Source organism: Urocitellus parryii, chromosome 4 (genome assembly GCF_045843805.1).
Source record: "Urocitellus parryii isolate mUroPar1 chromosome 4, mUroPar1.hap1, whole genome shotgun sequence".
NCBI lineage: Eukaryota > Metazoa > Chordata > Mammalia > Rodentia > Sciuridae > Urocitellus > Urocitellus parryii.
The window spans coordinates 68,133,234-68,158,452 of NC_135534.1; the positions used below are offsets into that span (position 1 = coordinate 68,133,234).

General features: G+C 38.8%; 2 protein-coding genes across 4 annotated transcripts in view; one reads left to right on the forward strand and one right to left on the reverse strand.

The window, feature by feature from the left end:
* Window positions 1-23,022, reverse strand: part of Rsf1 (remodeling and spacing factor 1) — a 156,659-nt gene extending 133,637 nt beyond the window's left edge. The window contains exon 1 of the mRNA XM_026387266.2: window positions 22,836-23,022. Within this exon, the coding sequence (XP_026243051.2) occupies window positions 22,836-23,022 (187 nt within the window). The remainder of the gene's footprint in view (window positions 1-22,835) is intronic.
* A 394-nt stretch (window positions 23,023-23,416) lies between these two features.
* The window catches only part of Aamdc (adipogenesis associated Mth938 domain containing), a 31,586-nt gene continuing 29,783 nt past the window's right edge, over window positions 23,417-25,219 (forward strand). The window contains exon 1 of one of the 3 annotated variants that reach the window (XM_026387323.2): window positions 23,417-23,502. The gene's annotated coding sequence lies outside the window, so the exon portion shown is untranslated. Of the gene's footprint in view, window positions 23,557-24,267; window positions 24,318-25,219 lie in introns of those variants that run through there. The other 2 variants (XM_026387324.2, XM_026387325.2) reach the window with 2 other exon arrangements.

Sequence of the window (25,219 nt, forward strand, 5' to 3'; positions counted from 1 at the left end):
AAATCATTGATCTGCTTTCTGTCAATGTACACTGTCTTTTCTATAGGTTAATATAATTGGAATCATAAAAGTATATACTTTTTACTCTACCCTTTGCTCACTTAGCATATTGTTTTTGAGATTCATCCTTTTTAATGTTAGCATCCTCTAGTATAAACATATTATGATGTGTTCATCCAGGAATCTGTGGATGAATGTTTGGGTTGTTTTCAGTTTGGAGTTACTATAAATAAAGCTATGAACATTTGTGTACAAGTCTTTCTATGTACACTCTTTATTTGGGGGAGGGGGATACATAGTAAAGATAATGAATTATATGGTAGACATAGGTTTATTAACGTAAACTAGTAAGAAACTCCCAAACATTTTGCCAAAATAGTTGCAACATTTACCCACCATCACTGTGTTCCAATTGTTTCACCTGCTCTCCAAAACAAATATCCTCAGGTACTTTAAAAGAGTAGGTTCTCAATTAGGCAATGGTACCTGCCTATAAGTCCATCTACTCAGGAGGCTGAGGCAGGAGGACTGAAAGTTTGAGGCCAGGCAACTATCAAGACCCTGTCTCAAAATAGAAATAAAAACAAAAATGGCTAGGAATGTAGGCACCTCTGCCTAATATGTGCGAGCCCCTGGGTTCAAATTGAAGTACTGTAATAAAAAAATTTTTAAATGTTTTTTACTTTAAAGAGTATTTTAGAAATCAAAATAATATCACTTGTAGGTAACATTATTCATGTCTTCTATTTGTTTTCTGTCTAGCTGCACTATCATTTACTTAAAGAGTATGTTGAAATTTACAATTGTAGGGCTGGGGATGTGGCTCAAGCGGTAGCACGCTCGCCTGTCATGCGTGCGGCCCGGGTTCGGTCCTCAGCACCACATGCCAGCGAAGATGTTGTGTCCGCCGAGAACTAAAAGAAATGGATATTAAAAAAATTCTCTCTCTCTCTCTCTCTCTCTCTCCTCTCTCACTCTCTCTTTAAAAAAAAAAAAAGAAATTTACAATTGTAATGGAATTGTACATATTTCTTCAGTTGTCAATTTTTGATTCTTATAATTTAAAACTAGTATTGCTAATAATACTAATAGTATTGCTATTAGTAAAAACAGATTTATCATATCTTCCTAATAAATTACTCTTTAGCACTGTAAAATATCCCCATTTCTACTACTAATCCTTTCTCTGAAGACTCCATTTTTTTATATTATTGCTGATATTTTTCTGATATTGTTGCTTGTGTTCTTGATAATTGCCATTTTGACTAGAGTGAGATAAAATCTTTGAGTAATTTTGATTTGTATTTCTCTAATTGTTAGAGACAATGAACATTTTTTCATGTATGTTGATTGACTGTATTTCTTCTTCTGTGAAGTGTCTGTTGAGTTCCTAAGCCCATTTATTGATTGAGTTATTTCTTTTTTTGGTGTTAAGCTTTTTGAGTCCTTTATATATCCCAGAAATTAATGCTGTATCTAGGTGTGTGTAGTAAAAATTATTTCCTAGTCTGTAGGATCACTCATCACATTATTGATTGTTTCTTTTGCTGAGAAGAAGCTTTTTAGTTTTAATCCATCCTATTTATTGACTCTTGATTTTACTTCTTGCACTTTAGGAATCTTGTTAAGGAAGTCAGGTCCTAAGCCAACATGATGGAAGATTTGGGCCTACTTTTTCTTATATTAGGAGCACAGTCTCTATTCTAGTGTTTGTTTAATACTTTGATGCACCTTGAGTTGAATTTTGTGCAGGGTGAGAGACAGAGATTTAGTTTCATTTTGTTACACAGATTTCCAGTTTTCCCAGCACCATCTGTTGAATAAGCTCTTTTCTCCAATGTGTGTGACACCTTTGTCTAGTATGAGACAACCATATTTATGTGGGTTTGTCTCTGTCTTTTATTTTGTACCTTTGGTCTATATGTATATTTTGGTACCAATACCATGCTCTTTTTGTTACTATAGGTCTGTAGTATAATTCAAGGTCTGGTATTGTGATGCTTCCTGCTTCACTCTTTTTGCTGAGGACTGCTTTGGCTATTCTGGGTCTCTTTTCCAAAAGAATTTCATGATAAGCATCTCCTATTTCTAAATCAGCTTCTTTGGACTGCTATTTCTCCTGATTATGAATTAATCAGTTTAAGAAACTGGGCCAATTCTTAGTAAGTCTAGTGATTTCTTCTCAAATGCTGGAAAATATCAACTTTGTACTGCTTTGGCTGAATGTCTGTATTTTTTAATCATTCTATAAAGAGAGTTGGGCTTTATCTGGGTAGGGAGTTATTTGCAGATCCATTTGATATTCTCAGGAATTTCTGTGAACTTTACTCCAAAAACCCACTAGATTTTCCAGAGTCCCTTGTATGCTCCAAAGAATATTTCACTCTAATCAGAGTTCAAACATCTCCAGTGCATGCTCTAAGAAATGTTCTTAATTCTTCCCAAATATTCAGTGTTTAACCCTGTAGAGTTTGACTCCATGCATATATGCTCTAGTATGCAGTAAAGACTCAAGATAGTCCCTACACAGATTACTAGAGTTTGTTTCTTCAGCACAGCTCTCTTCTTTTCAGAACTTGACCTGGCACTTTGTAGCTGTCTAAGTCTCTCCAAATCCAAGTGCTGCCTCCTCAGAATCTGAGTGAGGCTGCCAAATTCTGACTAGGTTCACTCTCCCTGTTTCTGTAGTCCTGAAGCTGCTTATAAGCAGGAGACCATGCTAGTCATAGGGCTAGTCTTTTATTTCCCCTCTCTTAGGGATCACAAATCTTATCTGCACCTTGGTTTAAGGATCTAAAAATAAATTGCTCATATATTTTGGTCCAGTTTACCAACTATTAATGGTAAGAGGGTAAAAACTCATTATTCCATCATAGCCATAGATGGAATTCCTAAATCTTTAAATGAACATGCATTTGATACATGCATTTGATAAACCCATGTTTATAGCAGCACAATTCACAATAGCTAAACTATGGAACCAGCCTAAGTGTCCATCAACGGATGAATGGATAAAGAAAATGTGGTAATGTATATACAATGGAATTTTATTCAGCCATAAAAAATGAAATTATGTCTTTTGCAAGAAAATGGTTGGAACTTAAGAACATTATAATAAGCAAAGTAAGCCAAACTCAGAAGGTCAAGAGTCATTTGTTCTCTCATACGTGTAAGCAAGAGAAGAAAAAGGAAAAGATGGGGGTAGGAGGCATTTCATGAAAATCAAAGGGAGATCAGTAAAACAGAGTAAAGAAAACGGGAGGAAAAGGGGAAATACTGGGGAATGATACTGACCGAATTATATCATTATATTGTGTATCCACCATTATGTACAACTAAAAAAATAAACATATGTGGTTGGGGTTGTGGCTCAGTGGTAGAGCGCTTGCCTCACATGTGTGAGGCCCTGGGTTCAATCCTCAGCACCATATAAAAAATAGATAGATAGATAGGTTATGTCCATCTACAACTAAAAATATTTTAAAAATAAAAAAAATTTAAAAGATGTGCATTTGAGCTGAGTGTGATGTTGCACACCTGTAATTCCAGCAACTTAGGAGGCTAAGGAAGGAGGATCACAAGTTCAAGGCCAGTCTCAGCAACTCAACAAAACCCTCAGCAACTTAGCAAGACCCTGCCTCAAAATAAAAAGTGAAAAAGACTGGGGATGTAGCTCAGTGGTAAAATGCCCCTGGGTTCAATCCCCAATACAAAAAAAAAAAAAAGTATGTACATTTGAGCAGATGATGTGACTGGGGATTGAACCCAACAGCACTTTACCACTGAGCTACAACCCCAGACCTATTTAAAATCTTTTACTTTGAGACAGGGTTTCACTAAATTGCTGAGGGTCTTATGAGGTGCTGAGGCTGGCCTTGAACTTGCAATCCTCCTACCTTAGCCCCCTAAGCTGCTGTATTACAGGCATGCACCACTGTGCCCAGTAAGAAGATGTGAATTTAAACTCAAATAATAAGTGGATCTATTTCCTACAGATCAATAGGTATATCATACAGTGATGCTATATTTTGAATACAGTTTGTCCCCCTGAAGTTTATGCTAGACTTTAATCCCCATTGTAAAGTATTAAAAGGGCATAAAATCCAACCATGGTATTTAAAAGTGGGTCCATTAGGGAGGTGATCAGAATTAGACATTAGAGTTGAATTATCATGATTGAATCCTGGTAACTTTATAAAGAGAGGTTGAAACGAATATGCACAAATGCACACTACACTCCCTGTCTCTTGCCATGTGATGTTGTATACTGCTTCAAGACTGCCAACAAGAAGGCCATCACCAGACACACCCCATCAACCTTAGACTTCCAAAACTGGAACCCAAAATAAACCTCTTTTCTTTATAACTCATCCAATCTGTGGTACTGTATTATTGGCAACAAAAAATTGGCTAATGCAGTGGATTAACATTTCCATAAAGGAAAAAGAATACTCATATTGGATCCTTAAAAGTTTTGTTTTGTTTTGTTTTGGTGGTGGTAATGTTAGTATTGAACCCAGGGAGCCTTGGGTGTACTAAGCAAGCACTCTATCACTGAGTTATATTGCCCAGTCCCCTTAAAACTATATAGATGAAAAATAATCTACAGATGTACAGGTTCAGTGAAATTCCTATTAAAATACCAATGGTGGTCTTCATATAAATGGAAAAACATTACTAAAATTTGTATGGAACAAAAAAATAAAAAAATAAAAGATCCAAATAGCCAGAATAATCCTGAGCAAAAAAAAGAACAAAGCTAGAGGCATTATAATAACCCAACTTCTAAACACCACCATGAAACTGGCATAAAATCATGGTACTGGCATAAAAACAGACACATATACAATGGTCAGGGAACTCAAAAAATAAATTCATGTATTTACAACAAACTCATTTTTAACAAAAGAATCAAGAATATATACTGCAGAGCCAGTCATGGTGGCACATGCCTGTAATCCCAAATACTCAGGAAGCTAAGGCAAAGGATCATAAGTTCCAGACCAGCCTGGGCAATTCAGTGGGATTCTTTCTCAAAATTTTAAAAGTCTGGGGGTGTGGCTCTTGCTGGAGGTACAGTGCTTGCCTAGCATGCATAAAGCCCTGGCTGGGTTCAGTCTCCAACATTGGGGTGGGGAGTGGGAGAACACTGGAAAAGGGAAAGTCTCTTCAATAAACAGTGCTGAGTAAACTAGATATCCATAGGCAGAAGAACAGTACCCCTATCTCTCACCATATACAAAAACCAACTCATAATCAAAGTTAGAGACTGTCAAACCGCATGATATCTTCTTAATTTTGGATCAAGAAAAAATACTATAAAAAGGCAGTTCGGATGGGAAAAGGAATGACAGAAAAAGAATAAACAAAGGGCTGGGGTTGTGGCTCACCTAGCATGCATGAGGCACTGGGTTCAATCCTCAGCACCGCATAAAAATAAAATGAAGATATTGTGTTCACCTAAAACTAAAAATTAAATATTTAAAAATTAAAAATAAAGAAGAAGAAATGCTCAACCTCACAGCAACACAATAAAAAAAAAGCTAATTCACAACCACATTAACAAGGGGCTGCAGATAAAGGTAAGAGTGCCTATCTAGCACACACAAGGCTCCAACAGCACCAAAAACAACCAACCAACCATATTAACAAAAACTTTACAGTCTGACAATACCAAGTGTTGATTACATGGATAAATGGAAACTCTCATACACTGCTGGCAGTATATAAACTGATAAAGCTTCTTTAGAGAGCAATTGGGTTACACAAAGAATAAGACAAAGAAGTATATACCCTTTAGCCTAGCAATTCCATCCCTAGGCAAAGCTGCCTGCTAGAATGTTCATTATTATCGCATGGCCCACAACAGAACAAAAACAAACCTAAATATCTATAATTAAAATACACACATACATACACACACACACACACACACACACACACACGGAATACTATACAGCAGTTTAAGCAAATAACTAAAACTACATGTACCAATATGGATATATTCCAAAAACAGCATTGAAAGGAAAACAAAGGAAGTTACAGAGGTACCATTTACATTTAAAATTTTAAAGCATGTAAATCCATACCATGTATTATTTTTAGAGATATAACCATATACTTTTAGAATGAATGTATTTATGGGAATAATAAACTCCAAAATTCAGGACAGTATTAACCTATGGGAATGAAGGAAAGACAATGAGAACAGGAGCAGTACATGGACAGCTTCAAATTAAGTTCATACTTTTAATGTCTTTTAAAGAATAAAGGCAAAAACAAGTAAACTGAAAGATAAAGTCACAGCCTAGAAAATTTCAAAACTCCAGGGGTTAAAAAATAAAAATAAAATAAAAATCTTTCAGGAAGGAAAACCAGCTCACCTACAAAGGGACAAGAATCAGACTGACAGATTTCTCATCAGCAACAGTAGATGCTAGAAGATTAAAAAAAAAGAAAAGCAATACTGTCAAAGTTCTGGGAAAAACTATTTGAACATTGGAACACAAATTCAATCTAAACCAGCAGTCAGAATAGAGGACAAGATATATTTTCAGAAATGCAAGAATGCAAAGCTTACTACCCTGAGATCCTGTTTGGAAAAGATCTACAATAGCAGAAGAATGAACCTAATATGGAAAATGTAGGTATCAAGAACAGCAGTGAAGGCTGGGGCTGGGGCTCAGTTGCAAAGCACTTGCCTAGTACTCACCAGCACCACATAAAAAAAGAACTAAATTAAAACATAACTAAATAAACAAAATAAAGGTATTGTGCCTATCTACAACTAAAACATATTTTTAAAAAAGAACAGCAGTGAAAAAATAAACTTATCAAAACATAGTTAAATAACTGTTGAGAAATAATAGTTGAAGAAAAGGTCACTCCCCAAATGGAATTCAATTAAATATCTCTACTAGAGAATTTTTCAAGATTAGGGCTCGGGATGTGGCTCAAGCGGTAGCGCACTCGCCTGGCATGCGTGCGGCCCGGGTTCGATCCTCAGCACCACATACAAACAAAGATGTTGTGTCCGCCGAGAACTAAAAAATAAATATTAAAAAATTCTTTCTCTCTCACTCTCTCTTTAAAAAAAAAAAAAAAAAAGATTAATCAAGACTCGCTTGGAGTGGTAGTGCATGTAATCCCAGTGACCTGGGAGGCTGAGGCAGGAGGATTATGAGTTCAAAGCCAGCCTCAGTCACTTAGCAAGGCTCTAAGCAACTCATTGAGACCCTGTCTCTAAATAAGATACAAATGTGGCTCAGTGGTTAAGTGTTCCTGGGTTCAATCCCCAGTACCCTCCCCCCGAAAAAAGATTAATCAAGACTCAAAAATTTTCAACCCAAACAACATGCTTACGGACTCTGTACTTCTCATCTACATAATGGACTCAGTCTACACTACCATATGTGCCATATGTGTCTATCTGGAGTAGCATTTCTATTTATATGAAGCTCCATTTGCTTCTTTGTAAGTGATATCCACTATCAATTCTCTATACTCACAGAATACAGCAATCTCCAAAATTACAACTTTTTTTTTGATAAATTTTGTTGAAGAAAGTTTTACCTATAGGAGAATGGGATTTCAGGCTGGGGATATAGCTCAGTTGGTAGAGTACTTGCCTTGAATGCACAAGGCCCTAATTTTTTTTGTTGTTGTTAATTTTTGAGACAGGATCTAGCCATATTGCCCATATTACCCAAGCTGGCCTTGAACTCAAGATTCTTTTGCCCTTAATCTATCAAGTAACTGGGACTCCTGGCATATTCTCTGAGTCAGTCTAGCATAAACCTAATTTTAAATACCTTAAGTACATAACTAAAGCACTCTAAAAAACTGTTCTTGCAGGTGTAACAAAACATGCTAAGTGTATATTTAACGTGTGTGTGTGTATATATATATATATATATAAAACATTTTAAATAATTCACACAAACCAAGAGAGTTGTGAAGTAATATATATTGCTATAATTTGTTTATTCAGAGTAAGCTTTTAACAAGCTATAAAATTAACACTGTAAATTCTTCCAATAGTACTCATATGTAAGTTACTAAATTCTGGAAAAAAATAATAAACCATGGGTCTTTTCAGTTGTTTCCTTGTTCAGTCAATGAACTATTAACTATTCATTCTATAGTGAAAAACCTGGAAATCATACAAAACTCTTCCTTCACATTAATCCATTCACTAAGTACTTATCAATTCTACCTGCAGTCTTTTTCAGATCTAACCTTTCTTTTCATCCCCCCCAAAACACCAACTGCCCCAATTGATATTTCCCAAATAACACAACAATCTCTAGCTGGTTTCCCTATCCTCCAGCTGCACACTCTTTCCAACAATGAAAAAACGCTAGTTTCAGAAATGAGAATTTCAGATCACCCTTGGTAGAAATCAGACAAAACAATTCAAAAAAGCTAGAATGGAAATTTTGGTTTGGGGTTTTAAGATGGTGTCTCTTGCTATGTTACCCAGGCTGGCCCTGAACACACACGCATGCAATCCTCCTGTCTCAGCCTCCCAAGTAGCTGGGATTACCAATGTACGTACCCTACAGCACATAGCTCAAGATGGAAATTTTTTAAAGAGAAAAGTAATGATAACTTTTCTCTAAGATATCTAGGGAAAGATAAGAGAAAAACTGATTTTAACACTATACTCAGTATTCCTATACAAATAAGCTTAAATAAGTTAACAACATATGCTTTAGCATACAATTAAGACATAGTGCCCAAGAAAGGAGTTCACTAAAGGGCTGGGGTTGTAGCTCAGTGGTAGAGCGCTTGTCTAGCATGTGTGAGGCGCTGGGTTCGATTTTCAGCACCACATATAAATAATTGAATAAATAAAGGTCCATCAACAAGTTAAAAAATATTTTTTTTAAAAAAAGAGATTCATGGGCTGGGGATGTGGCTCAAGCGGTAGCGCGCTCGCCTGGCATGCGTGCGACCCGGGTTCGATCCTCAGCACCACATACCAACGAAGATGTTGTGTCCGCCAAATACTAAAAAATAAATAAAATTCTCTCTCTCTCTCTTTCTCTCTCCTCTCTCACTCTCTCTTTAAAATAAATAAATAAATAAATAAATAAATAAATAAAGAGATTCACCAAAGATTTTCCATCTCAAACTTCTAAGGCACTTTATTATAAAACTTACAATGGGGCAGGGCGCAATGGCACATGCCTATAATCCCAGCACCTCAGGAGGCTGAGGCAGGAGGATCACAAGTTCAAAGCCAGCCTCAACAACTTTAGTGAGGCAACTTAGCAACTCAGCAAGACCCTTCTCCAAATAAAATATTAAAAAGGGCTGGGGATGTGGCCCAGTGGTTAAGCACCCCTGAGTTCAATCCTGAATACCAAAAAAAATTAATTTAAAAAAAATACTTACAATGGGAGGACCCAGGACACACCTGAGTCATTTTTCAAAAAATTAAATGGGTGAGAAAACAAGAAGTAGAAGATTTCTGTAATGGATCTTTACAAACAATACCCAAAAGTAATTGGAAAGTTATATCCTAAAAATGCCAGGCAAGCCAGGGACAAAAAGAGAAACTAAACATACATCAAAATATCCATTACAGTGGGCACAGCAGCATATGCCTGTGATCCCAGAGACTTTGGAAGTTGAGGCAGGAGGACTACAAGTTCAAGGTTCAGTCTTAGCAACTTAGAGAAACCCTGAGTAATTTAGCAAGACTTTGTCCCCCAAAAAAATAATAAAAATAATTTTGAAAGGCAGGGGGGCTGGAGTTGTAGCCCGTGGTAAATGCCCTTGGGTCTAATCCTCAATATCCAACAACAACAACAACAAAAGAACCCATTATTTCTAATTTGAAATACATTTCAATTAGCACTCAAGCATATACTGCATGCTAAACATGTGCTCCTATATGCTCCTATGTGCTAAACAATCAACTAGCACTCTAGCATCTCCTATGTTAGAAATAAAGAGAAAATAAGACAAATGAACTCCTTATGAAACATACTGTCAGTCACATGTTGCCTTCAGTTAATGTACTATTATTTACTTTAAAGATAAGAAAAATACACCTAACACATTTATAACTCCCAATACAATTTTCTAACATGGTCTTAAGTTCCTCAATCACAAATCTTATCAAAAACCTGATGCCTACAGGCTGCAATTTCCTCTCTACACCATATTAATCTCAAACTTCTATGCATTTTCCCATGCTGTTCCTGCCAAGAATGCTTTTATTTTGGTACCAGAGATTGAACCCAGAGGTGCTTAACCACTGAGCCACATCCTGCCCCTTTTTCTATATTTTATTTAGAAACAGGGTCTCATTGAGTTGCTTAGGGCCTTCCTAAATTACTGAGGATAGCTTTTGAACTCACGATCCTCCTGTCTCTGGAGCTGCAGGAATTATAAGCTCAGGCCACCACTTTAGGCCCAGGAATGCTTTTCCAATATCTAACCACTGAAATTTTCATAATCACCCCAGTGATGTTATGACTTTCCCTGGGCAAAGATGAGTTCTTGTTCCTTTATATTCGCATAACTCCTTGATATTCCTCTACCCAGTAGTTCTAATTCTGTAGTACTAATTGCTTAACTAGATTCATGCAAACAAGACCATGTGCACATGATACAAATACATGCTGGGCAGACAGAAATACTTTAGAGTCAAGGACACAAGGAGAACCAAGATGGTGGCATGCACCTTTAGTCCCAGCTATTTGGGAGGCTATTAAAAGGATAGAAAACAATACACCATTCAAAGAAGTAAGCAAAAGACAGCTGGAGTAGCTACACTAATACTAGAAAAAAATAGAGCTCAGGACAAAATATCAAGAAAAACATCTGGACAAAAAAATAGGTGAGAATAGACATTCCTAGCTTCACACTAAAAATCACTGATGCCAGCTCTTTAAATGATTATTCACAAGGGTTAAAAACCACTGAGCTAGAAGAAAAATAAAAATCATTTCTTCAGTTAGGATATAACAGAAGTCATAACAGTAGGGGAACCAACCTAGAGACTTGGGGTGATACCATACAAAAACATTTTATATCTACAGGAAATAGTCTTATTTCAAAAAAATTCAAGAAGAAAATTATTTCCACGTTTGAATACTACAATTATCCTAAGCAATGATAAAGAACAGGTAAAGATTCGTGTCCAAGGCATTTCACTGAACCTATGAACTTGTATTTCTTTAGTTTCAATTTCACTCAAATATTATGCCTTTTAAAAAATATTTTTAGTTGTAGATGGATACAATATCTTTTATTTTATTTATTTACTTTTATGTGGTGCTGAGGATCGAACCCAGTGCCTCACACATGTGAGACAAGAATTCTACCACTAAACTACAACCCCAGCCCAAGTATTATGCTTTTTTAAAAACAGTAGATAATCTAAAAAGTTGGAAATTTTAACAAAAAAAAAAAAAAGTAAATGAATGGGAAAGCACACTAAAATAAGGCTCAGAAGCCTAGGGCAGGAGATGTAGCTCAATGGTAGCATACTTATCCTTGGTTTAATCCCCAGCATCACAGAAAAAATAAAAAAATAGAAGATGGGAATAGAAAAGATAATTAAAGATGAAAGGGAAGATCCAAAACATGGGAAAGAAGCAAAGAAAAAAATGTGAGATACAGTTACCAAGATAGTTATCAGAGGCTGGGGCTGCTCTCAGTGGTAGAGTACTTGCTTAGCATGCATGAGGCACCGGTTTCGATCCTCAGCACCACATAAAAATAAACAAAATAAAGGCATTCTGTCCATCTACAATTACAAAAAAAATAATTTTTTTAAGGTATAGTTATCAGGGGATGTAACTCAGTGGTATAGTGCTTGCCTAGAATGCATAAAGCCCTGAGGTTCAATTCCTAGTACCACCAAAAAGAAAAAAGAAAAGAAAAAGATATAGTTATCATGGTGAACCAAACCAGGTAAGAACAGAAGAGAATACAGTCTATGCGATGAAACCAAAGCTATGAAGAGTGGTACAGTGGTGGCTCAGGAGCCACTCGGGAGGTTAAGACAGTAAGATCACAATTTGAGGACAACCTCAGCAACTTAGCAAGACCCCTATCTCAAAATGAAAAATAAAAAGGGCTAGGGGTGTAGTAATCATAGTGTGCTGGTTTTCAAACCCCAGACCCCACCCCACCCCACCCTAAAAAGGCTATGAAGACCAAAAAAAAAAAAAAAAAATACTGCAAGGCAAGGACAAATACATGATCATAGTCAACATTTATTAGACAAAAGACTCTTAAAATTAGGAACGTTATAGATTGTCTGAATTCATATGACAGGCCAAATTAGTGCCACTATAAGACAGTTCTTTTTTTGTTTCTAATAAAGAAGAGCTTGGCAAAACAATAATGGGAATATAAATTAAGGACTATGAATTAAGCTCCATTGTGTTTTTGATAAATCAGTTATTCAATGTGTTACAATCTTGCTACACCCCAACTCCAAATACTAAAAGTAAATTATATTGGAATAACCCATTCTAATTTTTTTCCCTAGGGGTTTTTTTTGTTTAATGTTTTTAGTTGTTGGTAGACCTGTATTTATTTTATTTTATTTATTCATATGTGGTGCTGAGAACCAAACCCAGTGCCTCACACACGCCAGGCAAGTGTGCTACCACAGAGCCACATCCCCAGCCCCCTAAGAGGCTTTTTTGAAAGCAGCAATTATATTTATTTGCAGAGCCAAATGTGAGGTTGCTAAGGACAAAAGGAATAGAGAAAGTATCCAAATAAATTCCCTATCATATCTAACATACCAATGCCAAAGCCTCATAACCAATACTCTATTTTCCTTGTAAAACACTATGATGATCAAGGCATTTGATCCTGTATACTAGTAGGTTATTGTCTAGTATGTTCTCTTCCAACCCTCTGTCCTCTAAGTGACTTAAGGAAGTCTTTCAAGTTCCACCTTCAAGAAATACATCCTCTCCTGTGCAAATGAACAGCTTTACCACACATCCAACCTGATCCTCACCAAGACCATTTGGGAACCATGTGTCCAAATCAGATCTTAAATCAGCCTACTTGGATGAGACTTTGAGGCCAGCATAACAGCAATGCTAGAACAACTCTTCTTTTACTGCTAATTATTATGTCTCTTGGCCCCTATTCCAATATTACCTTATGACAATTATTCAGAGGAACCCATGGTTACCCTTGAAGGAAAGAAATTAGTCCGATTTAATATCACCCTGAAGAGAAAAGCTTTTAGATTCACCTAACCAAAATAAAGTAATAATAAAAGAGTTATGTGTAAAATTATACAAATATTAAAGAAAATGCTCTACTGATAGCTTCATTCATACGACACTTTAAGCATTTAGTTGGTATTATACTAACTCTAAATGTGTTCTCCAACACAGAAATAATCATCTAATATATTTCTTCTTCAAATATTAGAATAGGAATTGGCAAAAAAAATGGAAATAGTAACAATAATAGAAAAATGAGATTGAATATAAAAAGGGATTAAAAAACAGACTCAATAAGACTTGATAACAACATAAAAGTATGTCTGAGGTTAGTGTCTTATTATAGTTTTGATCTGGAATGTCCCTCAAAGTCTGATGTATCCAGAAGTGTGGCTTTTAGGCAATGGTTGAATTGCTAAAGTGCTCTGACCTCCTCAGATGATGGAATGAACTACTGGGAGGAAGGACCTAGTTGGAAGAAGAAGGCCACAATAGGTGGGCCCTTTCCTCTTTTTCCTCCAACCTTCTCTCTCCCTCTCTCTGTCTCTGCTCCCCAGCTGCCATGAGCTGAACAGCCTTCCTCTGCCTACCCTTTCACCATGATGTTTCAAACTAAGAGATGGCTAACCAAGGACTTGATCCTCTGAAACCATGAGAAAATAAATCTTTCCTCCTCTAAATTGTTTGTTGATCGTAGCAATACAAAGCTGATTAACATTGAAAATAGGTACCAGGGGTGGGGTCATTGCTGTGACTATATCTAACCATGTGGAAAAGTTGGGAAATGCAAGAGAAGACTTAGAATGTTGTAAGTAGAATTTAATGGGCAATTCTAGTGGGAGTTCAGAAAACCAGAAAGTCAATAGAAGAAGAATGGATAAAGTCTGAGATATCTCAGGGACTTCCTTGTGCCTACTCTGTGAGACTAGATAAGAGCTAAAAATAATTACCATCTATGTGCTCAATAAGAGTTACAAAGAACTTTCTCATGTAATATTTAACATAATTGTTTAAATGACCTCATAAATTAGGCATTACAGGAAAACTAAGTTATAAAAAGACTGCAGTTTAAGGGATATGTGGGTGTTAATAGGATAGCCAGGGTACTGTGTGCATCAGGGGCCAGATGTCAGTCAGGATGTTTGAGCAGAGGCATGGGCTGGAGAGGCATTTATGGGGCTGTGATCCTCCATGATAGCTGTATCATGGGTGTCCTGGCCACACTTAGAAAATGGTGTTAGAGGGACAAAAAAATGAATAAATCCAAAACATTGGGTCCAAAGTCCCTTTGAGCAGAATAGGACAGAACAGTGAGGGTGAAAGAAAAAAATTAGAGTGGGAACTAGGACAGAAGAACCTTAAGAAGAAGAGATTTCAAGGGGCAGCATCTGGGTTCCCAGCCTGGGGCAGACCAAGGTACTTAAAGTTTCCTGCATTTCTCTGTTTTATTTCCAGAGAGATGTGTTCCAATCTTAGCCTAGGGAGAAAGCCCATTTTCATGGGTTTGAAAGCATGAACAGCATCACAAATTGGATATTATTCTTATATCCACATGTTAGAGGAACACAGAGATTCAGCAAAGAGGAACACAGAAATTCAGCAAACACCTCACAGTACTGAAAACCAACATGTCATGGTTTGGGTAAGAAGTGTCCCCCTAAAGCTCCTGTGTTAATATAGGAGGTGAAATGTTTGGACTGTAAGAGCTGTAACTTAATCCATGAATCCTACTTTGAAAGGACTCGAGAGGGTGATAACTGAAGGCAGCTAGGGCATGGCTGGAAAAGGTTGGTCCACGGGGGCATGTACTAGGAGGTTTGTTCTTCACTGCAGCCCTTTCCCCTCTCTCTTTCTCTGCCTCCTGAACAACCATGAACAAAGCAGTGCTTCTCCACCATGCCGTCTGCCATAATGTTCTGCCTCACCTTGGGCCCAGAGCAGTGGACTCAGCTCACCATGGACTAAACCCCTGAAACCATCGCCAAAATAAACTTTTCATCCTCTAAACTGTTCTTGTCAGACATTTTGGTCAGAAAGATGAAAGAGTGACCAACACAGAAATTGGTGCCAAGAAAGAAGTGAGATCACTGTTGTGACTAACCTATCATGTAGCTCAGAAGTCTACACGGAAATGTTTTGAAAAAAGTTTGAGATGTGAAGATGTAAGCTGGAGAAGCCTTAAAATTTTTGTGAGCAGGGCAATTCTCGTGGGAACTCAGAAGACCAAAATGCTGATAGGAATATGGACTATATCTCAAGATTTCAGAGGGAAATTAGGACTCCAAAGGAATTGGACCAGGGGATATTTAAAGAACCTGTCTACATTTTGCCCATGTTCTGAAATTCCATGGGGCTAAATTTAAAAGTGATGGACTAGAGCTGGGGTTGTGGCTCAGTGGTGGAGCACTTGCCTAAAATGTGAGGCACTCGGTTTAATCCTCAGCACCACATAAAAATAAATAAATCAAATAAATGAATTGTGCCCATCTACAAATAAAAAAAAAAAGTTTAAAAAATAAAATAAAATAAAAGTCATGGACCAGGCACAGTGGCACACACCTGTAATCCCAGAGGCTCAGGAGGCTAAGGCAGGAGGATCATGAATTCAAAGCTAGCCTCAGCAAAAGTGAGTCCCTGTCTCTAAATACAATACAAAAAAAAAAAAAAAATAGGCTGGGAATGTGGCTTAGTGGTCAAGTGCCCCTGATTTCAATCTCCAGTACCCATCCACCCTCCAAAAAAGTGATGGACTAATTAATCTGAGGAGGAAATTTCAAGGCAGGGCAGTGGCAACACTATTGCTGGTAACTTTTAGCCAGATTTACTATGAAAATCAGGACAAAAAGCCGGGGAGAAAGTTTTTTAAAACTTGAAGTTTGTCCAGAAAAAGAATGTGTAAAAAGAAGCCCATATCTTGCCACCATGTCCTCCAAATGCTGAACATCAGATATAGAGCTACAAGACTTGGTTGTCCTGTTGGGTTTCAGTACTGTTTTGGTCCATAACTCCCATATATCCATTCCCTAATTCTTTCCCTCTGGATTGGGAATGTTTACTCTGTGCCATAGTTTACTGGACCAGCATGCAACTTCCTTCTGATTTTTATAGGATCGAATTTCAGTGCTACCTCCTCTCTCCCACATTGGTATGAACATCAGGTAGCTAGCAGGCACTTCAATTATGGCATGCACAAGGGAAGGAACTTAAAATGGGTAAAAAGCAACCTTTCCAAATGGCTAAAGGGGGTGCAACTTTGGAGGTAGAAATCAGGAAATGGAAGTAGAGGGAGAAAAAAGAAGAGAAAGGATAGAGTGCCTGCTGTTTATTCTAGTTTATTCAATTTGACTAAAGGCCATTCTCAAAGTACAAGAATGAGGAAAATGTTTAAAATTTATCTAACATAAACCTAACTTAGGGGGCTGGAGATGTGGCTCAGCGGTAGCGCGCTCGCCTGGCATGCGTGCGGCCCGGGTTCGATCCTCAGCACCACATACAAACAAAGATGTTGTGTCCGCCAAGAACTAAAAAATAAATATTAAAAATTCTCTCTCTCTCCTCTCTCACTCTCTCTTTAAAAAAAAAAAATGTAAAAAAAAACAAAAACCTAACTTAGATATGATAAATACTAAGCCAAACAAATTACAAATTAAAGCCTGCTAAAGTACAGATTATAAAGTGCACGTTATACTTGGTCTAGACACTTTTTTAAATCTTATTGCTTTACTGCCTTCACTGTTAAACTGCAAGCTCCATAAGGGCAAGAATCTTACCTATGTTGCTTATTAATGGATTCCAAGAGTGAAAACATACCTGGTACATAGTAGGATCTCAATTACTATTTGTCCAAATAAATAAATTTCTTAGTGGGGCATGGTGGCACATGTTTGTAATCCCAACTACTCAGGAGACTGAGTCAGCAGGAATACAAGTTTCAGGCCGACCTGGGCAACTTAGCAAGACCCTGTCTCAGAATAAAACTAAAATGGGTTGGGGATGTAATGCAGTGGAAGAGCACTTGCCTAGTATGTCCAAGGTCCTGGATTCAACTTCCAGTACCAAAGACTGAAAGAGAGAGAGGAAAAAAAAAAAAATTTCTTTTTGTCAGGTACACTAATGCACACCTACAATGCCAGCTACTTGGGAGGCCAAAACAGAAGGATCACACGTTTTGAGGCCAGCGTGGGTAATTTAGGAAGACCCTGCCTCAATTTTTTTTTATTTTGTTTTAAAATTTTTAAATTTTGTATTAAAAATAAACATGTTTGAAATTTTTATTTTATGAATTTTTTTTTAATTTAAATAGCACAGGGCTGGGGCTGTGTAGCTCAGTGGCAAGAGCGCTTGTCTAGCAAGTGTGAGGCACTGGGTTGGATCCTATAGCACCACACACAAATAAAATAAACGCATTCTGTCCATCTACAACTACAAAAAAATTTTTTTTAATTTAAATACCATGATAAATGTTATTTTTTAATTTAAAAATTTTATATTAAATTTTTAATGTATAAATGCTAACACAAATGAAAATTTAAAAACTAATGAATCAGCTTATTTAACAATATATAAATAATTTAGGCAAACATGGTATAAACTATTAACTATTATACATGTTATCCATAAATACTTAATATGTTATCCGTATATACATTGACAGACTTACTAGATATATATCACTTTTCAGTTGATATCCCTAGGACTATCTTTAAAGAAAAAACATATTTTTCTCTTAAAAAATAATATCCTCTCCAGGAAAGAAAAGATACTTAGGAGCCTTGGGTGCCAGCAATATCAAAGTCAATGTCCATTTTTATTTTTATCCATATCCCACAATCCTCTGTCTCCAGTTAGGAAGAAGCAGGAAACTTCCTACCAAGTATAGGATTAGGAAGACTTATAAAATAGAATGCAGGGAAAGGAGGATAAATCACCTCCTTAGATTACATTCATTTGTAATGCCCTTTTCCCATTCTAATGCCAACTACAAATCTAAATTTTTTTGCTGACAATTTAGCACATAAGTATAGTTTTCAAATAATAGTTCAAATTAACCAACAACTAGCTGTATACCCTTGAAAACTATCTCTGCATCTAGGTTTTCTTCAATGCAAAATAAAAGAAAAAGAAAAAAAAAAAACATAATACAACAGTCCTTTCTTTCTAGTTTCAAAATTCAATGATAGTCCCTAAGGCACAGATTTCCAAACCTTCTAAGTTCATGGCACCCTCAAGATCTCAGTAATTTCTCCCAGCAACTATAATAGTCCAAGAAAATAATAACAATTCCACTTATTAAGTAGCTGGTAGCCATTTTAAAAAGTAATCTACCTCAAGTGAAAAAAATTCATGTTTTTACTTCATTACAAAATAACCACAATTACTTATGGAACATTTATTAATATTATACATCCCATACTTTCTCAAACCTTGGAATCAAAGTAGACACGACAGTCCTGTTTTCAGTTCCATGTTGATTTTAGTGATTTGGGAAAAGGGCATTTTTTTTAATATTATAGTTGTAGATGGACATAATATCTTCATTTATTTATTTTTACATGGTGCTGAGGATCAAACCAGTGCTTCATGCATGTGAGGCAAGCACTCTACCACTGAGCTACAACCCCAGCCCTGGGAAAAGGGCATTCTAAGCCAGAAACACATCATATTAAAAACTTAAAAGCGCTGGGGTTGTAGCTCAGTGGTGCAACACTTGCCTAACGAGTAAGGCACTGAGTTCGATTCTCAGCAACGCATACAAATAAGATCCATCAGTAACAAAAAATATTTTTAAAAAAAGTATGAACAAACTTTTAGGAGAAAGATCACAACACGCTTAAGCAAGGATATATCAGAGAACTACAGTTTCCTCCACAGGATGTCATAATATACCAAAAATTTTTATAAACTTCAAATGGCACTGTTAGCACAAAATCATGGAGCCTGGTGCAAACTTCACGGCACTAGAACTGCCTTTTTTGTGTGTGGTGATCGAACCTAGGGCCTTGTACATGCAAGGCAAGCACTCTACCATCTAAGCTATATCCCTAGCCTTAGAACTGCCTTTTAAAAATAACTATATAGAGAGCTAAACTCATTTAACAAAGACTTTTCACCATGAGCATAACTCAATAATATACTTATGCTCACAGCATACTAAAAATTTAACATTTTGCTGGGCATGATAATGCTGCCTGTAATCCCAGCAGCTCAGGAAGCTGAGGCAGAAGGATCTCAAATTCAAAGCCAGCCTCAGCAACTTAGTAAGGCCCTAAGCAACTTAGCAAAATCTTGTCTCAAATAAAACACAAAAAAGGTTGGGGATGTGGCTCAGTGGGTAAGAGCCCCTGGGTTCAATCCCTCCTGCCAAAAAATAAGTAAAAATAAAAATATAACACTTTAATTTCAAATGCACTCCTATGTCTTATATTTGTAAAACATCTTGCAAAGGGTGGTACTGGGTTGTGAACTCAAGAGCATTCTGCCTCTGAAGTATATCCCAAGTCCTTTTATAAAATTTTGGAACAAGGGGCTGGGACTGTAGCTCAGTGGCAGAGTGCTTGCCTAGCATGTGTGAGGCACTTGGTTCAATCCTTAGTACCACATAAAAATAAATAAAATAAAGATATGCTGTCTATCTACAACCACTATATATATATATATATATATATATATATATTTTTTTTTTTTTTTTTTTTTTTTTTTGAGATGAGATCTCACTAAGTTGCCCAGGCTAGAGTCAAACCAGAGATCTTCTTGCCTCAGCCCCCTAAATCACTGGGATTACAGAAATGCACCACACCATAACCAGCTAAAAAATCATCTATACTGCCAGGTAGGGTGGTACATGCCTGTAATCCCAGAGATTCAAGAGGCTAAGCCAGGAGGATCCCAAGTTCGAGGTCAGCCTTAGCAACTTAACAAGGCCCTAAGCAACTTAACCAGAGCCTGTCTCAAAATAAAAAGGGCTTGCTGGCATGGTGGTGCACAACTAGCGGCTAGGGAGACTGAGGCAGGAGGATCTCGAGTTCAAAGCCAACCTCAGCAAGAGCAAGGCGCAAAGCAACTCACTGAGACTCTATCTTTAAATAAAATACAAAAAAGGGCTGGGATGTGGCTTAGTGGTCAAGTGCCCCTGAGTTCAACCAAAAAAAAAAAAAAAACCATAAGCACCTCTGGGTTCAAACCACGGTACTGAAAAAAAATAATATCATCTTTATTAAAATTTATAATAAGAATATTATTAAGTGCCTGATTTATTAAAGGATTTTTGAAACATTATTTCATTGGCTCCTCAGCTACTATCTCCACTTACTTAAGATACTGAAGTCCATATAAATTATTTATCCTACAACCTATGTCACAATGCTCAACACTAAAAATTTATGTGTTTTTCTAGTATACTAAAAACACCTTCCCAAAAAGACTTAGTTGATTCAAGTCTTGTTTGCTGAATCAGTATAATCAACTATTTCATGTTACCTGATTATCATCAAAGTTCTGAAAATCTTTTCTCTGCATAGTAATGGCATTTCACCTGCAGAGACTTTTCATTGCCAGTGTCTTGAACTATATAACATTAATTAATAATTACTCTTAGATCATCTTATGACAGGATCTATTATTATGAGTCCCCTAAGCAACTATACCAATGGTAATGCAGTGGCTGAGCTAAACAACTCCTCCTGGTCCGGATTATTTCCCATTTTTACTTATCTGGTGGCTCAATATTCACTACTAAAATAAACTGAACAATATTCCTATACATAAAATGCCATCCCCAAAAGCCTATGCCTGCCTCTTAATTTGGTCAAGTAAATACTCAAAACAATTTACCAGCAATTCTTTCCCTAAATTTCCAAATTTTTCTCTCTTACACACATTACAATCATTTCTCATAATATCCTAAAAGCAACTTACTAAGGCATCCTACTTCACAATAACTATTTTCTTTTAAAAAAAAGTGTAAATACAATTTTATAATTAAATCACTACATTGGGAGCTCAATTTCCAAAGAAATTCTGCAGAAAGTCTTTGCATACAGTAATTAATCACTCCTATTTTCACTATTTTTTAATTAGCCTTTAATAAGCCAGTTTATTAAGAGTAGAGGAGATGCACACAACTAAGAAGAGATATTGACCCATACTATAACTGTCTGTATTAATGTGAGTCACTGATGACCATAACATCATACAGGTAATATTTTGAAGAACTTCCCACTTGGGCTCTTCCTAGCAATGTAAGTATATTAACAAAACCTAATTCATTTCCACAGATAATTAAGGAGCGAATCTGCTTTCTTGGAAAGGAATCCGTTTTACAATACCCAGTAGCCAGTCCACTTTGGCCACCTAATACAAACCAAAAAGAAAAAAAAAATATTTGGAAAGCGTTTCTCCTCCAGTCAAGGGCTGTTTCCAGATAAAGAAACAAACAAGGCTTTTCTGAGGAGGGAAAATGTGCAGAAAAGGAAAAACACGGATCAGGAACAAATAGGAGTAAAGTGTTAGCGCTCAGTGTGAGGGCTGTAGGCAGCAGGCACAGCGCTGAGATGCTCCAGCAAAAGAACCAGCAGCAGCAGCAGGAAGTTTCAATGGGGCCGGGCAGAGCATGCGCTCTGCACCCGCGCGGTGGCCTTATGTGGAAGGAGCAGCACTTGCGAACACCAATAATAGACCAGCGGCACCAGAGAGAGAAACATGAGCAACAAGCACCTTCTTCAACTGTTTCCCCCGCCGTCAGAGCCCCTCCTCCAGCCTACAGACTAACCACCCCACCCCACCCTGCAAATGGGAGGGCTACTTCTTCTTTCCCTAAAGCCCTGCTGCCGAGATTAAGGGGGAAGGGACTGGAAAAGTGAGGAGATGCTTTTCTATTATTTCGGGGGAGGTGGGTAGAGGAAGGAGGAAAACTATGGAGGAGAAATTAACCCTCTCCGCTCCAAATTGGAGAAGCTGAAACGACTTCATTCCCTCCTACGGGAGAATGGAAGAGAACATCCTCCACTGCGGGAGGAGCAGACCTCCCTACACGGAGGAAGGAGTTGGGGGGTTAAACTAGACCTCCAGGGGAAGAGAAGGGGGATAAGCCGACTCTCTCGGGGGAGTTCCCACCAGAGGGAGGGAGAGTCGAGTGTTCGCCAGCCCCCACCAACTCAGGTGGAGGGAGATAAGGGGGCGCCCCGAGAAGACGGGCCCAGCCTCCCCAGAGACGGTCAGGAGAATTGGTGGGAGGAGGGGAGGAGGAGAAAAGCGCAAAGCTGGCCGGAACCTGCGCTCCCCTTCCCCCGCCACCTAGAGGGAGAAGGGGTGGGGAACCGGCCCCGCCGCAGGGGAGCAGTCCCAGGGGCGGCAGACCAGCACAATGACCCCTCCCCGCCCCCAGCCCACACCTAGCCCGCGACGCCCCCACCTCTGCTCCCCGCCGGGCGCAGTGGCCCCGGGAGGCCTCCGCCCCGCCTCCCCACTGCCCAGGACCCCCGGGGCTACGCGGAGAAGACGGACTGAGCGGAGCTGCGCCCCAAGAAGAGGACTGGGGCGCCGAGGCCCAGAATGTCTACGAAGAGCGGAGAGAAGGAGCGCGCCAGGGCCGCTTCCCGCCGGGCGTTCGGGCCCCAGGCTTACCTTCTCCGTTGCCGACGTCCGGCGGCGGCGCCTGCAACACCCGCTCCAGCTCGGGGAACGGCAACTCCGGCAGGTCTAGCAGCGGCCCATAGCGCTCCAAGAAGGAGCAGACTACGGCGAAGTTGGGGCACGAACCCGGGCAACCCGGAGGAGCCATCGCCGCCGCCGCTGCCGCCGCCGTCGCCATTTTGAACTGGAGGATGGAGGAGGAGGCGGCGATGGGGGGGCGGGGGAGTTGGGGTGCCGAGGAATGGCAGGGCAGCCTTACGGACGACAGGAGGCGCTCTCGAGTGGACTCCCCTGCGGATCTGAGCGTCTCAGGGACGGCGCCGCGATCCCACAATACAACGGCGGCCCAGAGCAGTCGAGAACCAAGTCAGACAGGGGACAGAGAGGCGCTCCGTGCCTTTCACTTTCCGCCTTCTTTCCGCCCCGTTCCCTCCCTCTACTTCTCCCCTCCCACTTGGGGTTTGCCACAGCCTCGTGTGACAGGGGGAATGAAAACAAGGGAAACGGGGCGGGGAGGCGGGCGCAAGTTGGAGGGGCGGGACTCTCAGGAACAGTGGCCAATAGAATTGAAGGGGCGGGGCTTCTGGTGCAGACAGGCTGAAGGCTTGAGAGCTGGGGAACCCCTGATCCAGAACTACGGAACTCCCCGAAGTAAAAGGTAAAGAAAGCACGGAGCCATCTCCGCAAGCAACTCTGAAAAGAGAGTCATTGCGTGAGTTTTGGAGGGAATCCGGCCACGAAATAGTGGGAGAAGTTGAGGAGAGAGAATAAGCGTAAAAAGAGAAGAATATGGTTGGGAGGGGCAGTATTGTGGGAGGAGGTCCGGGAGAGCAAAGGTAGCAAGGTGTCATAATTATGGGTTGGGATGGAACCGTTGTAAGAAGTCTGTGAAAGTTTGCTGAGAGATATTGCTGTCTACCAGGGTATAAGAATCACCTTAGCTAGAAAAGCCATTCTGAGAGCTCTGCTGAGGGACCAGTGCCTAAGGGGACGGGACTCTGTGGGGACCAGAATAAGGAGTTGGGCCCTGCTAGGCGATGAGTCGAAGGCCCCCCCAGCCTCTACAGAGGAGTCAAAGTGCGAAGGCACGGGGCTCTGATGAGGTTATCAGGGGTTGAGGGACCAGGGTCTGAGGGGAAGAGGCCCTGTGGGACCTAGGGTCGGAGGATAGGCTAGCATTCCACAAGAGAGAGAACGTGATAGGTGATGGTAGAACAGCAAAAAGTTTGTTAGAAGACAGGATACCAGTGACGTTAGTCCACGAAGAATCCCAGAGAAAAAACACCAAGAATGTAAAATGGAATGTGCAAGTGCAGGAGCTATATATAATACATCATGATTAGGAGCCGGAGGTTTGGATTCAGCCAAACTTGAAACTTACCAGGACCACTTTCTGACATCCTGAAATTTCTTCATTTCTTAGAACTTATGCAAAATCGGTGATAAAAGCACCTACATTTACAAGTTTACCAGGTAATTGACAGTAAAGTGATTAGCACGATGCCCTGGCATAGTTTAAGTACTTAAAAATATCCTCTGCTAGCCCAGCGCATGGCTATAATCCCAGAAACTGGGAAGACTGAAACAAGAGGATCTCAAGTTCGAGGCCAGACTTAGCCAGGCCCTCAGCAACAAAAACTAAAAAGGACTGGGCATGTAGCTCAGTGGCTAATCATCCCTGGATTCAATTCAATCCTCATTTTTTTCCTCCCTCCTAAAACTATATATATATATATAGTTTTAGGAGGGAGGAAAATATATAGTTTGTTTATATATACATAGTTTGTATATATATACATAGTTTGTATATATATACATAGTTTGTATATATATATATATATATATATATATATATATAGAGAGAGAGAGAGAGAGAGAGAGAGAGAGAGAGAGAGAGAGGAGTTGTTGTTGTTACCAAAGGAAGGTGTATAACTTGACTAAATTCAGCTCTATTTATTTTGTCTACAACATATTACCTTAAGGCAAAATTTTCAGAGTGCATTTAAAACTTACATAGCATCTACTTCCTAAACCTAAAATTTAAAGCAAGATACAACTCAAACCACATAAAATAGTAGAATCTGTGACTTAAAGGAATATAAAGAAATACATTGGCAAATTATTATTTCAAAACTATGGGAAATGGTTGCACAGTTAATTTTGTTCTGCATTTCCAGGTCAAAAAAAAAAAAGGAAGGGGAAGGAATAACCATATTACATCATTTTCATTATCTAAAGAAAGAAATATTTAGTCAGACAGTACTCTTGTAATCCCAGTGGCTCAGGAGACTGAGGCAGGAGGATTGAGAGTTCAAAGCCAGCTTCAGCAAAAGCGAGGCACTAAGCAACTAGGTGAGACCCTCTCTCTAAATAAA